At 43.5% G+C, this 15,722-nt stretch overlaps 1 protein-coding gene across 1 annotated transcript in view; it reads right to left on the minus strand.

Annotated features, from left to right (window-relative positions):
* Nucleotides 1-307: 307 nt before the first annotated feature.
* CHAT (choline O-acetyltransferase) overlaps nucleotides 308-15,722 on the minus strand; it is a 36,023-nt gene continuing 20,608 nt past the window's right edge. The window contains exons 10-14 of the mRNA XM_035541128.1: nucleotides 14,979-15,101; nucleotides 13,320-13,461; nucleotides 6,241-6,303; nucleotides 2,297-2,434; nucleotides 308-562 (exon numbers count right to left, since the gene is read on the minus strand). Coding sequence (XP_035397021.1) covers nucleotides 308-562; nucleotides 2,297-2,434; nucleotides 6,241-6,303; nucleotides 13,320-13,461; nucleotides 14,979-15,101 — 721 coding nt within the window. The remainder of the gene's footprint in view (nucleotides 563-2,296; nucleotides 2,435-6,240; nucleotides 6,304-13,319; nucleotides 13,462-14,978; nucleotides 15,102-15,722) is intronic.

Genomic DNA, 15,722 nt, shown 5'->3' on the forward strand with positions numbered 1-15,722 from the left:
TAATTTTTTTTAGATGATAAAGTGGCATAAATCAATTATGGTTAGAAATAGTAGTACAATACAGGCACATATTACTGCCTCCTTCATTTCAGCCAGTGAGACCAAACCTTTCTGCTGACTCTCAGACATGAAATGGAAGATTTCATATTTATAGGGCTTTAAATGTTGGCAACAACGTAAAACACATGGCATTTTTGTTCTACACTGAAATATTACTAGTACTATCTTGCCTTTGAACAACTATGTCATTGTTTCTTCATAGGGTGGATTCAGCAAAATAATTCCCACAGCCTCTTAGAGTTTGCGGTCACTGCAACCGTGTAGCTTCTTCTTGTTTAGCAAGTGGCTTTGCCGTAGTAGAGTTGCATTTGCTGCACAGATCTCTGATTTCTAGGAGACTTTCTTCCACAGCTTTTGCCAGCATGTCTGAGGAGGTTTCTTTGCAGTCTTTAAAGCTTGAAATGCAGAATAATATATGCTCTGGCTGAGGGTTATAACATGCCCCGTAGCCGTTGGGCACGACAGGCCCATAGCAGCAGAACATTTCCGTAGTAGTTGGAACCTGGGTGCAGGGAGAAGGTAAGGAGTGATTTCTGATTAATCAAGACACCTGAAATCAGCTGGTTAAGAATGAGGAAACAGATAAACAAATGCTACTAATGCTCAAAATGTGGAGAATCCCCTTTGTAGAGTATGAGTTCCTTCAGAAGTCTAGACCTGGAGCTGATATGTGGAAAGTAAAAGCTGATCTCGGTATAGAATGTGGCTGCTCTGTTTCTTTTCCAAGGTCTGAGAATTGGTATCATTTGAAGGGGATATAATACACTTCTCTTCTCACTTGATACAGGTATTTAGCATATATAAGCTTTGTTCCTGACAGATATGCAATTTTTAATGCTGTATGTAATTTTGATACGTTCTCATGTTGCATAAGACTTCTCTAAGGTTTGTAATTTCTTAAGGTTATCTCAAGGTTATGTTAACCTTCTAGTGTGAAAAGTGTAATCAATCATAGAAGGTAGTATCATCCATTTCTATGTTAGCTTATATTCTAATAATAATTTATATTCTAATCATAGTATTCATTAATTGTGATGCTGTGTAAAAGCATATTTTAATGCACCTAGGTGCTATATTTCTATTACACCTCAATTTAATACTGGCATAATACAGGAGTGAAACACTTTCTCCTGGAGAAAATAAAAGATGTGTTAGAAATCTGTGCCTCAGACTTTGTGTACATGGGCCTTCACAAATGACATTTGGCTTTTTAATGGTGTAGAACAAGCCATTAGTCCTGCTAATAGAGCCATAGAATTGTCAGATAAATTTGCTGCGCAACAGCCGAAGGCCATAAAGCTATTCAGAAACACTCTTTGCTCACGGATAGTTTCTTGGAGAATTTATGTAGTAGGATGTTGGTTACATTCACTCATGTCTCAAGCCTACAAACATTATGACAAGATCAAATTACTTATTAAGGCTTTATGCTGTAGCATGATATTATAAGTCTTTTTTTTTTTTTTGTTGCATAGTTCCAATCCATGCTGCTGGGTTAGTGTTTCAGAAAATGAATTCCTGCAGAAATTTCTTCTTTCATTAGGACTGCTACTATATGCAATGAAACATTTAATTTTTAGCTTTTATGAAACAAAGGGTGTTTCCTTATTCAGAATATTAAATGTAGGAAATGTTCACTCTTAGAGTATCTTAGTACAGTTGCACGTAACTGTAAATCCATAACTGTCTAAAATGTCTGTAAATCTAAGAAGCATGTCTGCACGGATTGCAGTCTTACACTGAATAACTGAAGGCTCTTGAAGATTTCTAACACTGCTACTTTTAAGAGTAAAATTTCCCGATGCCTCTTAGCTTTTCTCTCTGAGTGGCAGCCTGTCTGGCTTGTGGCTGCACAATTCACTGGAACAGAATTCCCGCTAGAGCCGGCACCTCAGGGGAGGAAGGAAAAGAAAGGAAACAGGAAGATACATAGTATGGGAGTGAGGAAACGCCAAGCTCTTGTACAAATTTTACTGAATTTGTATGTGTGCATTTCTAGAATTTCTGGGAAGGGCTTTATGATGTTGTTAGGGAACTGATAACTTCAGCCAGTAGTTACTATGCTGATTTTGAAGAGCAAGCCAAAACTGAATTAAAAATTTTGCAGACTTCTTGATGGTACTAGCATTTTTTTTATTTTTTATAATCTATCATTCTCACTGTGAGATACAGGGTCTGGCAGAACACAGATTAATTAGCCTTTGGTTAGCAAGACCAATGGATAGGAAAAACTCACCTGGCTGGTCGAGAGGATGAATCGATTGCTTGTCAAATACGTCTCGTCTGTAAATATCTCTGGCAGTTCCTTGAAGTGTTCTCGTGCCGCCTCTCTCAGCCCTAGTAGATGATTGTCTATTGCCATCCCAGTAATAGCCTGTGTACAACATGACAGACACCAGCAGTTAACTGAGTATGGAGGCGCTTTGCTGGCTGCTGCTGCCTTGCTTTCTGCTCAGAGCTGATGAACTTGCCTAGAGTGATATAATGCCTGTAACGTTCAGATATTGCTCGGAGTGTGTGCTTTGCTGATGGTCAGTAACTAGATGTCCATATGGTGCTTTGAAAATGTAAAAATTTGGAAGGAGATTGTCTGGAGATGTGTTTTGTGCTGATGTTATCTGGAGTTCTGGGTGCACATAATTTCTCAAATTAATATTCTCCATGAATATCATGGAGTGGGCTTTCAGAGCTGCTGAAGGGAGCAGAAAAGGAAGGAAGCTCCAAAACACTTCCAAATAAGAACAAATTAATCTTTTGTTGCCTTACTACCTGGGTCTCACTCTGGCAGGTCTGTCATTGCATAAAAGCGAGATCCAAAGATCTAGTAGATGTCTACTACCAGATTTACTAGGGATCACAGAACAACTTAATTTGGAAGGGACCTCTGGAAGTCTTTCTGATTCCACTACATCTGAGTGCAGAGCCAATATAAAAGTTAGATCCAGTTTCAAGTGTAGAATGGGTAGATCTCCCGTTCTATCACAGATCTGCTAGTGTTCCCCACCGCTTTCTCAGGTGGATTAGGGATTAGGATGCAGATGTCTTCTTTATTTAATTCACTGCCCAAATAACCCAATTTCCCTTCTCGTTGCAGAGCTGGATTATCTCAGGGGCAGCCCTTACTTTAGCCCTCCCTCTAATGAGGCAATTGAAAACAGCAAGCGTAGGAAGCATAGGGGCATGCTGGTGTCCAGCTCTTGGGAACTAACCACTGCCAAGCCTGCAGTAAGTCTGTCCCCTGTGGGCTTACTGCGCTTGTGTCTCTGCTCGATCCAGCTATCTCCCGCTGTAGACTTCAGGAATTTAATTAGCTGTAAGATCTTTGCCTGCTAGCAAATGTGATTGAAGATGGCTAATGGGATCAAAAGTCAGTAGAAAGAATGGGCAGACAGTACAGTTACAGGAGTTTTGTTTCTTTAGGAAACCAAGTCAAAAAGTTGGCATCTGAAGAAGAGTGAAGGAATTGCCTCAGACGATCCTTCAGTCTGGGCTGACCCTTGCTGGAGAGGGCACTGATTGTATGGACTGAGCTGTGGCTCATTCCTTGGTAGCAGGCTGAAGTCACATAGGAAGGAAATGTAGAACAAGGGAAACAAGCAGCCAGAGAGAGAAGGTAGGATTTAAAAAAAAAAAAAAAAAGAATACAAGCTAGTTTCCCTCTTAAGGGGAGAATTAAAAATAAGTAAATAAATAAAAGGCACAAGCTTGGTTTTCCTCTGGAGAGGAGAATCATTTTAACCACTAATGAGTGCCTGAAGCAAGGGGCTGGGAGTGCATAATCTTGTTTGGCTTATTAAGGAGTAGGCACCCATTGGGAAGGGGGCCATTTGTTCATCAGCCCAGATGGAGCAAGGATGCTGCAAAACGTAGCATGCATCAGGGTAGTGTTTATGTTGTTTTTTCGCATGGAGGGAAACTGACTTGATAATCAAAGGAAATATTTTGCTATCACACAAGATTTATAAGGCTGTTAGCAATGACATTTTTGCAACATAGATCAATGTCATGTCTGAAGAGAGGCCGAGACAGGCTAACGAAATAAACTGTGAGTCAACGCATAGGAAAAAACTGTGCTAAATTGAATTTTAGAGCTCCACATTTAAGATAGCAATGCTACTAGTAAGCCCTAACAAGGGGAAATAAAATCATTAGATTGCTTTTTGTTTTATGAAGTAGACTTTTTTGTTTTTCTTAGGAGCTATTACATTTCAGTCTGTTACACCCAATTTACTCAGACCATGGAAGTCCTGCCCCTAGTTTAAAGGCACATCAATTAAATCTTCTATTCTGACAAAGAAAGGGGGGCTTGGTGAGAAGAAATACCTAAAGGCTTTTTTAAATTTAAAGATAAGTTAATTTTCCTATGGTGATTTTAGTATTTTCCCATGAGCTATACTTGAGGGTGAATTTTATAACATTTTCTTGAACTGAAATTACTTGGAGGGAGGGTTTTATAAAATACATATATATATTTAAAGAGATGTCGTACAGAAACTCCATCGGTTGTGACCTAGTAGATCTGCAGCATGTTGTGTTCATTGTGCGATTTCTCTGAGATGGTTCAGGTGAGATAGCTACTTGCCTCTGCTTTAGAGATGTTGTTGTGTCTTAGCTTCAAAAATGCAGGGTCTTGGCATTATACTTGGAACACAAAACTGCTTTTCTTCCCTGGTTCTTTTATTTCAGAGTCCTAGGAACAAATCCCACCTCAAAGCAACACTTCACCTCTCCAGTGCTCTGGGTATACCTCTGAAACCACCTCTGGACATGAATAATTTTTTGAATGTTATGAGTAGTTAAACAGCAATCAGCACCGTGGGTTTGTTAGGCAATGGTCTGTGGCAAAACCATGGGTAGCAAATTCACTTAACATAGCTGGTTATTAACATGTATTAATTTCATGAGTGGTTTGACGAAGTTGTTTGTAGAGGAAGTCTGTGCTTTGTCCTGGCACAGTGGGATGTGGAGCATTACCCAGGCTCATTTGTAATCAGCAGAAAATGAGTTGTATTTGATACTAAACTGATTTCTTTGCTGAATGGTGTCTCTTCCTTTTGTTAGACACTGCATTCAGGTCTTTAAAAGAGAGCTTACTATAATTGTTTCCTCATCGTTAATGACACTTATTATAAATTACACTTCGGATCTGCTTTCCAGTATACTGGTCCATCTGAGAAGCTGCATTCTCAGCTGCCGACCACTGACTCAATCAAAATTACTGCTTTTGTCAGCTGAGGACCAGGTCCCAGATAAGGACCTCTCACATCTAGGGAAGAGGAACATAAGAAAATGCACAAATGATGCGTTCTGAGGAGAAAAAAAAAACACACAAACATCTCTGCATATGTTACAGTTTTCAAGAGCTTGTATGTAATGTTATAGCTTATGGATATGAATACCTGTAAATTTGGGGGATCTGGATTTTGCAATTGGAGTTCTATTTCTCCTGTGTGTTACACTGCAGCAAAATCAATTGCTTTTTTAAGCCTTGCTTACTTTTTTCATGATAAGGTGCTCAGTTGTTCAGTTGCTACTTCGTCTTAGAATACCTCATTTCCACTTTTCTTGGCTTTCTGCATGGCTGTTTCATGATGGTCACAAGAAGCACAGAATAAAGGCTTATTTCATCTGGTTAGTGTTCTGCTTTGCAAACGTTTCAATATTTTTTTCAACAAACAAAACAAAAAGGAAAACAAAACAATACCACAACAAAAAACCTTTGTCATATTTTGATTGCAAATTCTTTAAAGTGAAGGCCATTTTTGAATTGTTAACTTGCACAGCACAAAGCTTCGTGGAATCGTAATTCATGTCTGGGACTCCTAATTATGACATTGATACAAATCATAAATGTTTAAAAGAGGCACATTCCTCATGCATACAATGAATACAGAGGGTCATGCTCCATGACAGTTCAAGATGAGTGACGTGGTCAAAAGCAGTGGTCTCACCATTGATGTTTTTTGCGGAATTCTGCTATTTTGCTTTCCAGGAAGTGAGTATAGGCGAATATGGCTATTTGGAGGGTGTTTGGGTCATCAGAAACTTTCATGTGACACAGTGGTTACTTTCATATTTAGAGATAAGTACATTTTGTGATGCTTAGTTAATGATAGTATCTTCATACTTTTGTTGAAAAAACAGCTAGTTCTTATTCAGACAAAACAGTATTTTACTTACCAAAATAGTGTAATTAGTCTGAGCTGCAATTGCATCCTTAAATCTCTGCATCTTCTCGGAATCCTGTTGGGGGAATTGAAATATCTCTCTTATTGCATAAACTCTTAAAGAAATCACATGGTCCACCAGTTAACTGGCAACCAAACAACAAGCACTCTCAAAATGTCCTTTGTTCCTTGCTCAGGTGTAAGTACTCCTTATAACTGAAAAGTCATGGGGATTTAGTGTCCTGCTCAGTAACCATGCCTGGCTGTGCAAGGGTTGAACAGGCTCATTGGTGGCAGTTTGAGGTCAAGGAAAGATCTGCAGCTCCTTTCCATGGATTTTGGGTGTGTAGATTATTACTAATTGAATCACTCCATCTGAAGTAGTAAAATAATCGCTGAGTGTAATTCAGTGTTTTCAAAACAGCCAGGCATCTTCTCCAGCATGGTTCATCTGGCCAATGACATTGATATTAATGAAAACTATTACTGATATTTTACTAGCTGGTCCAAAAAAAATTACTCCCCTGTGTGAAAGGGCATCTAGAATTTTTCAAGGCTGTTCTATCCTGCACAGATGCCTTGGATTTCAAATAACAACCTAGTAAATTTTGGATCCTGTCAAATGTACATCAAGTCAGACGCTGCAACTTTGGGAGACCCTGAAACAGGCAGAAATAACTGGGCCTCCAGATGAACAGGGAGCATTCAGCTCCTATGGACGATGAATGATCTTTTGAACAAAGAAATCATTTTAGAAACAATTCAAGGCCACCATCAGGGACCTTCAAAGTTAGAGTATATTTTTTTTCATAGGGCTAGACCCAGGCCTTAGTTCCCTTATAGAGATTAAATTACCACATGCAGTCTTTAAATCTGATTAATTTACAGCTATTCAAGCAATCTCTGCAGAGTCAGATGCTATTTTTTTACAGCAAGTGTCAAATGCATGAGATATTTCTCCTTCTAGAGAATCAATCTTTGGTCACTGTTCAAGCTATCATTTGACAATCATTTTTACTATCATCAGATAGGAAATTGTTTTTAACTTGATTTGGATTAATGGCTGTTAACAAACAATATTTCGGGGAGTCCAAGGCTACTTGAACCAAGCGATGCATCTCTTTGTCCAAAAAAAAAGAATTAATCCCTTCAAATCTACAGGCAATTTGCAGGTCTAAAGAAATCACCTTGGAATAGAGCTAAGTGAATTTTGTTTCTAATGAATCTGTGATTGCAATATACACATATTATTGTTATGTATATAGTTATGTATATTATATATTACTGTACATATATGTAGTTTTGGACAGAGAGATGCTCAAATCGCAACAAAGATTTCTGTATTATATAAGTTACTGGGAAAGAACAATTACAAATCAGTTTCAATGTCCTTTGAATCTCTCAGTGGACAAGAAGCCAGAAGAATGATCGCTGGATTGGTTTGCATTATGCTTGCACATTTCTCAGGGAGAATTAAACCATTATTCTCCCTGTTTGGTACTGCCAAGGCATGCAACATGAAAATTCAGGGGGTGAGACTGAGCTCACTCTGGACTTGCATGGCATTCTTCTGCTTGTTTGTGTGAAGCAATACAATTTAGGACACTGTTAAATGTGGGCACAATCTTAGATTTGGGTAGTAAAACAGTGAGAAATGCCAAAGCTTTGGGAGAACTGCAGAAATCAGTAAGTCTTGGGCCAAGGAAGTTGGAAAGAGATTATTAGAGGGAACAAGAAGGATCTGGCAGAACAATGTACCAGGAGCAGGCTGGCTCCTCCTCGGAGTGCTGCTGGCCTGCAGGTACCTGTGTTGGGGCTGAGCCTATGCTGAGCACCTGACTGTGGAGGTTCAAAGTGTGCAAAGATGACAGCAGCTTCTAATGAAATATCATTACGAGCTGTGTTGTGGGCAGTCAGATGGGACACGAGTAGCAAATAACATAAGCCTTGTCTTCTGCATGGTAGTCACTGTAATGTATGATGGCATGGTCGTGATCTGTCCTGAATTACCCACTCAGCATAGGAAATTACCTCTGCTTTCCTTTGAGTTATTGCTTTAACATGGAACTTATTCAAGTGTTGTTCATCATGAGCTAAATCCTGGACATGGTAACCATAAAGAGATTGAAAAAGCTGTGGAGGAACAATAACTATTTCTCTGGATAACTTTTTCCTCGCTCTCTGGGGTATTAGGGCTTGGTTTACAAAGGTTCATTAATTTACACTTAGTCTACAGCCTGGCATTACTTTTAGCGATGCTATGTTAGATGCTACCGAACAGCAATGTGAGTTGATGCTACTAGATTGGGCTTGCTCTGCAAAATAATTTATACTGTGGCAGCGTGTTGCATCTAAACAGCCGCCTGGAAATTCCCTGTACAGCGTCAAAGTGCAGTGGGTGGAAGCGGCACACAGCGAGATGCTGAGGAAGGCTCTGCAGGGACGACAGGAGGGACAGGGGCACAGGGCTGTTCATGCAGCTACAGTCTCAGCTCTGTCAGTCATACCTCTTTGCATGCCCAGCTAATATGCAGAGTACTCATGCTTCTGGCAAACAGATGGTGGTGGCTCAAAGAAAGGTAACAATTGTTCTTTTTGCAGAATGATGTCCGGACAGTTTGGAGCATTTTTTTATTAGCCCGATGAATCTTTTTCATCATGAAAATTCAGTCCCCTTGGAGACGGGGACACTATGTGGCAGAAATATAGCTTTAAATCCCAAAAGATCAGCCAAAACATATTCACTGAAATCCAAGCATGTGAATTATGTCACTTCACACACTGCAACTTGCTGCAGAGCTATCTACTGCAGGGGACCAGCCAGGCATTCTCCCTGGTGCGGCAGTATAACGATCCCAGAACTTTCCATGTTCAGCCTAGATCTCTCTAGAATTGGATCTGATGATAGCACATTCAGAAGGCAATATTAAGTCTAATATCAGATGTTTCATTTCTTTCAATGTCTTATCTATTGAATCCTTTGTATGCTTAAGTTAAAAATAAGAAAATTAAAATTTACGGAATCACAGAATCGTCTAGGTTGGAAGAGACCTCCAAGATCATCCAGTCCAATCTCTTACCTAACACTAACAAGTCCTCCACTAAACCATATCACTAAGCTCAACATCTAAACGTCTCTTAAAGACCTCCAGGGATGGTGAGTCAACCACTTCCCTGGGCAGCCCATTCCAATGCCTAACAACCCTTTCAGTAAAGAAGTTCCTCCTAATATCCAACCTAAACCTCCCCTGGCACAACTTTAGCCCATTCCCCCTCGTCCTGTCACCAGGCACGTGGGAGAACAGACCAACCCCCACCTCGCTACAGCCTCCTTTAAGGTACCTGTAGAGAGCGATAAGGTCGCCCCTGAGCCTCCTCTTCTCCAGACTGAACAATCCCAGCTCCCTCAGCCGCTCCTTGTAAGACTTGTTCTCCAGACCCCTCACCAGCCTCGTCGCCCTTCTGTGGACTCTCTCGAGCACCTTGGCGTCCTTCTTGTCGCAAGGGGCCCAAAACTGAACACAGTACTCGAGGTGCGGCCTCACCAGAGCCGAGTACAGGGGCACAATCACTTCCCTAGACCTGCTGGCCACACTGCTTCTTATACAGGCCAGGATGCTGTTGGCCTTCTTGGCCACCTGAGCACACTGCTGGCTCATATTCAGCCGACTATCAACCAGTACTCCCAGGTCCTTCTCTGCCAGGCAGCTTTCCAACCACTCATCTCCCAGCCTGTAGCTCTGCTTGGGGTTGTTGTGCCCCAGGTTCAGGACCCGGCACTTGGCCTTGTTGAACTTCATACAGTTGGCCTCAGCCCATCGGTCCAGCCTATCCAGATCCTCCTGCAGAGCCTTCCTTCCCTCGAGCAGGTCGACACACGCACCTAACTTGGTGTCATCTGCAAACTTGCTGAGGGTGCACTCAATCCCCTCATCCAGATCATCGATAAAGATATTAAAGAGAACTGGCCCCAGTACTGAGCCCTGGGGGACTCCACTAGTGACCGGCCTCCAACTGGATTTGACTCCATTCACCACAACTCTTTGGGCCCGCCTATCCAGCCAGTTTTTAACCCAACGAAGCGTACGCCAGTCCAAGCCACGAGCAGCCAGTTTCTTGAGGAGAATGTTGTGGGAAACGGTGTCAAAAGCCTTACTGAAGTCAAGGTAGACCACATCCACAGCCTTTCCCTCATCCACTAAGCGTGTCACTTGGTCATAGAAGGAGATCAGGTTTGTCAAGCAGGACCTGCCCTTCGTAAACCCATGCTGACTGGGCCTGATTGCCTGGTTGCCCTTCAAGTGCTGCGTGATGATACTCAAGATAATCTGCTCTATGAGCTTCCCTGGCACTGAGGTCAAACTAACAGGCCTATAGTTCCCCGGGTCTACCCTCCAGCCCTTCTTGTAGATGGGTGTCACATTTGCTAGCCGCCAGTCAACTGGGACCTCCCCTGATAGCCAGGAGTGCCGATTAAATGATGGAAAGCGGCTTGGCCAGCTCCTCTGCCAGTTCTCTCAGTACCCTCGGGTGGATCCCATCCGGCCCCATCGACTTGCGTACATCCAAGTGCTGTAGCAGGTCGCCAAACATTTCCTCGTGGATAGTGAGGGCCACATCCTGCTCCCCATCCCCTTCCACCAGCTCAGGGTACTGGGTATCCAGAGAACAACTGGTTTTGCCGCTAAAGACTGAGGCAAAGAAGGCATTAAGCACCTCAGCTTTTTCCTCATCCCTTGTAACTAAGTTTCCCCCCACATCTAGTAAAGGATGGAGATTCTCCTTAGTCCTCCTTTTGGTGTTGATGTATTTGTAAAAACATTTTTTGTTATCTTTAACGGCAGTAGCCAGATTGAGCTCCAGATGAGCTTTGGTCCTTCTAATTTTGTCCCTGCACAGCCTCACAACAGCCTTATAGTCCTCGTGAGTGGCCCACCCTCTTTTTTCTCCTAAGCTCAAGCCACAACTCTCTGTTCAGCCAGGCCGGTCTTCTTCCACGCCGGCTTGTCTTTGGGCATGTGGGTACAGACCGCTCCTGAGCCATTAAGATTTCCTTCTTGAAGAGTCCCCAGCCTTCCTGGACTCCTCTGCCCTTCAGAACCTCCTCCCAAGGGACTCTGCTAACCAGTGTCCTGAACAGCCCAAAGTCAGCCCTCCGGAAGTCCAAGACAGCAGTTTTACTGGTCCCCTTCCTGGCTTTGCCAAGAATAGAGAATTCTACCATTTCGTGGTCACTCTGCCCAAGACAGCTCCCGACCACCACATCTCCCACCAGTCCGTCACTGTTTGTGAACAGAAGGTCTAGCGGGGCACCTCCCCTGGTAGGCTCTCTAACCAGCTGCGTCAGGAAGCTATCTTCCACGCTCTCCAGAAACCTCCTAGACTGCTTTCTCTGGGCTGTGTTGTGCTTCCAGGATATGTCTGGGAAGTTGAAGTCCCCCACGAGAACAAGTGCTGATGATTTCGCGGCTTCTGCCAGCTGCCTGTAGAACTCCTCATCCGTCTCCTCATCCTGGTTCTATAACAGACCCCCACCAGGATGCTTGCCTTGTTGGCCTTCCCGCTGATCCTAACCCACAGAGACTCAACCTTATCATTCCCAGCCTCAAGTTCCACAACATCAAAACACTCTCTAATATAGAGAGCCACACCACCACCCCTTCTGTGCTGCCTGTCCCTTCTGAAGAGCCTATAGCCAGGCATTGCAGCACTCCAGTCATGGGAGTGGTCCCACCACGTTTCTGTGATGGCAGCCAAGTCACAGCCTGCCTGCTGCACGATGGCTTCCAGCTCCTCTTGTTTGTTACCCATGCTGCGTGCATTAGTGTAGATGCACTTCAGTCAGGCCATTGCCTTCTCCCCCAGCCTTGCCATTGTTCCCCCTGGCACAACTCCAACAAGCCTAATTTCAGCCCCATCCCCCTTCTTACCTAGTTTAAAGCCCTCTCAACGAGCCCTGCCAGCCCCTGGGCTAGGATCCGTCTTCCCCTTAGAGATAGGGACCCATCTGCGGTCACCAGGCTGGGTGCTGAGTAAAGCGCCCCATGGTCAAAAAAAACAAAATTTCTGTGTTGGCACCAGCCTCTGAGCCAGGTGTTAATCAGGTGGGCTTTCCGTGTCCTCTCGGTACCCCTCCCTGCTATTGTAGGGATGGATGAAAACACCACCTGTACTCCCGCTCCATCCACTAACCGTCCCAGTCCCCTAAAGTCCCGTTTGATAGCCTTCAGGCTTCTCTCTTCAATATCATCACTGCCAGCCTGGACTATCAAAAGAGGGTAGTAGTCAGAGGGGCGAACCAGGTTGGGAAGCTTTCTGGCAACATCCCTGACCCTGGCCCCAGGGAGGCAGCAGACTTCCCTATGGGTAGGATCAGGCCGACAAATAGGGCCCTCTGTCCCCTGGAGAAGGGAGTTGCCTACAACAATTACCCTTCTGTCTTTCTTGGTGGAGGCAGTCTTGAGGCATGGAGTCGACCTCCTCGCCCTAGGCATCCTCCTGGGTAGACTTTCTACCTCATCTTCACCCACCGGTCTCTCAAGCTCTAGGGCCTCAAACCTGGTGTGTATGCGCACCTGGGAAGGTGGTGGCGGTAGGGGGGGCGTCTCCTGCCAGGTCGGGCAGGGACCTGTCTCCATTCCTCCTTAACTCCTAGGTCCCCTCCCTCTGCCCGACAGGGCAGGGGGTCCACCCCCATTTGGGGTGTCTCACCTCGGTACCTCTCCTTCAGGCCCTGCAGGGAGTCGCTCCACCAGTCTACCTCCCGCTCACACTCCCTGACAGCCCTCAACCTCTCCGCCTCCTCCCTGAGCTCTGACACCAGGTGGACCAGGTCATCCACCTGCTTGCACCTCACACACACAGTCCCTCTGCCTCCCTCAGATGGCAGCAACAGGCTCAGACACTCTTAGCTTAACAGTTTAGCTTAATTTAGCTTAACAGTTGGTTTGCACCAAGAGCAAAATCTGCGAGGCCAGTTACTCAGTGCTATGCCTTTATGTTCTCAGTTAACAAAGTGAGATACTGGGGATCATGAATGTATATTTGCATAGGGTTTTACCAGAGAAGGCAGAAGGAGACAGACCAACATACCGGTAGAGCTGGCTTGTCATCAATCATTGCTTTTACAAAAGTAAATGCTTCCAAGGTAGCAGACCTAATATTGTCGACCCTGCCCTCATCAAATCGGCGTATGGAAGCACTTTCATAGGTAGGGACAAGTCTCCTGTGGCATCTGAGAGAATGAAGTAAGAAAAACAAAGACTAGTTATTTCCAAGGCATCATAAGGACTAAAAGAAATATAGGCTTGGTGCACTTTACTGTTACAGCCATGATTTTATTTTGTGCATAGCATTCATCCTAATGCTGATAGAATTCAATAAGAAACTTAAAAAAGATGAATGCTCACTCAAGTCTAATATGAGGAGCTGCATACAGCAGTTTACATTTTGTTTATGTATTGCCAGTAAAAAATGACTTGCTGTGTAAAAACAAGGCTAGTAAAACTAAAACCTACTGAAAGATCTCAAGGAATGTTTTATTTGTACTGCATCATAAAATAATTGTGTAATTAATCATCTACTTATAGGACTGAAATATGTTTTATTTAAAACAAGGAAAAAATGAACTCTGAGTGTCAATGAAAAACAGAAAATTAATAAGAGAAAAGCATGCTTTTTGAGACTGAGCTGGAATGAAAACCCACATTGCAAATAGAGCACAGATTGTTGTTTAATTTGGACCCAGGACTATAGCTACCATTCCTTGCTTCAGGAGACCGACTGTGCCTTATCTACTTTCAGCTGAATCAGGGGTCTCAGTTATGATGTAGCTGTCCCTGAGGCTGTGGGGTTTTTTGCATATGTAGGATTTAAATTATTGCTCAGATTCAGATGAAAGTCTTGGACCAGGTCATTGTTGGAGTGTGGTCATGGAATACACAAAATGGATGTTCAACAGATGTTTATGGAGTACACAAAATGTGTTAGGCATCTGTTCATTTTGGCTAGGTAAAAACCACTTCAGGATTTAATTTGACATGATAAAGAATTATTCGTGTAATAGGCTGTTCTGCAGAAAACCATGCAACCAATCTCTAGCCTGGAGCATTAGCTGTTCTGACAACATATAAAGCAGCTTTTAACTCTGATAATACCATGGAAATTAGAGGATATTATTAAATCTTGGGATGCCTGTGAAGGCAGTAGCAGAAGTTACTGTCCTGTATAGGAACTCTGATCTGAAATCCTGCTGTAGTGTCTTTCCCTGTGGGCATTTTACCCCCCTGCATATGTTAGGGGGACATGTATGCAGAGAGCTATGGGTTATTGTCACAGTTCCTCCCAAGCTGCCCTCGGTGGCAAGGAAGTGTTTCTGGGACTCCATAGCAGCTCCTGCTGCCACAGGTGGTAGGACTTTCTGCCTCTCCCTGCCACATCTCTCACCCTCTTCTCTGCACAAAGCTCAGGACAGCTGTGGGGAGGGCAGTGGCTGGGAATGGCATCTGGGGGAGACAGGGATGGGAAGGCAGAGCAAGGAGTGGGAAAGGCAGTGAGGAAAAGGAATGCTCTGTCTCAGAGCTGGGCGGCAACTTCTATTCTGCCTGACTTACCGTTGTTAGGGTAAATCGTTCGTTTCCATGCAGGTGGCATTTTTTGGGTGTTGGGGAAAAACTGGACCCTCTCTATAAACAACTAATTGTGAATTCTCCTCTCCTGCTACCTTGTTCCTATGGTTTGAGTTAACCTTACCTGTAAAATGCCAGCTGAAGTGCTACTTGAATGTAGGCATCCGGGCTAATCTTCTGTTTCTTAATAAACTCCTTTCCATAGTTTTCAAACTTGTAGGCGATGAAGTCCAGATTTTTCACCATCCTGGAAAACAAGCAAAGGCAGTTACCATGGGGGGGATGCCAGAATCTCACGTTCCATTTCAGACTGTAGATAAAACCCAGAGAAATGTTCCTGCCTGTACCCACAGAGGTGAGGGGGCTTCTGCTGTGCGGACAGTCCTGGCCTTGGGTAGCTTCTTCCTAGTCAGTGACTTCTATTCATACTGGTTCTAGGCTGGGCTTGTAGTCTGCGGCCTTAACGTGAGCTGTGGTACTTTTTTTTTTTTTTTTAAACTTAGTGTTTTCACTCCTGAAGCCTAAGTCAGGGCCTCCTTTGTTCAGGACAAATTTCTGTAAGATTTACAAGTGTGAGAAATGGGTCAGTTAAAAACCTGTTGGAGGCCATAAGCTCCTCACAAGTTTCAATTTAGAGGACTAGTACCTTTATTTAAAAACAAGAAGGAATTACTCTGCATCCTGAATGTTTGCATACTTTCCTGCATGCTTCTAGCCACTTTGAGGCTTGTCCAATGCACTGGACACTGGACATACAGCTGATCATATAATTGTGTTAATTCTCTACAGAGAGTTCATGTCAACACTCAGGCCTGTGATCTAAATAATTTGAAGAAAATCTCTCATTGTCCACCCACCCCCTCAAATC

Source organism: Cygnus atratus, chromosome 7, assembly GCF_013377495.2.
Source record: "Cygnus atratus isolate AKBS03 ecotype Queensland, Australia chromosome 7, CAtr_DNAZoo_HiC_assembly, whole genome shotgun sequence".
NCBI lineage: Eukaryota > Metazoa > Chordata > Aves > Anseriformes > Anatidae > Cygnus > Cygnus atratus.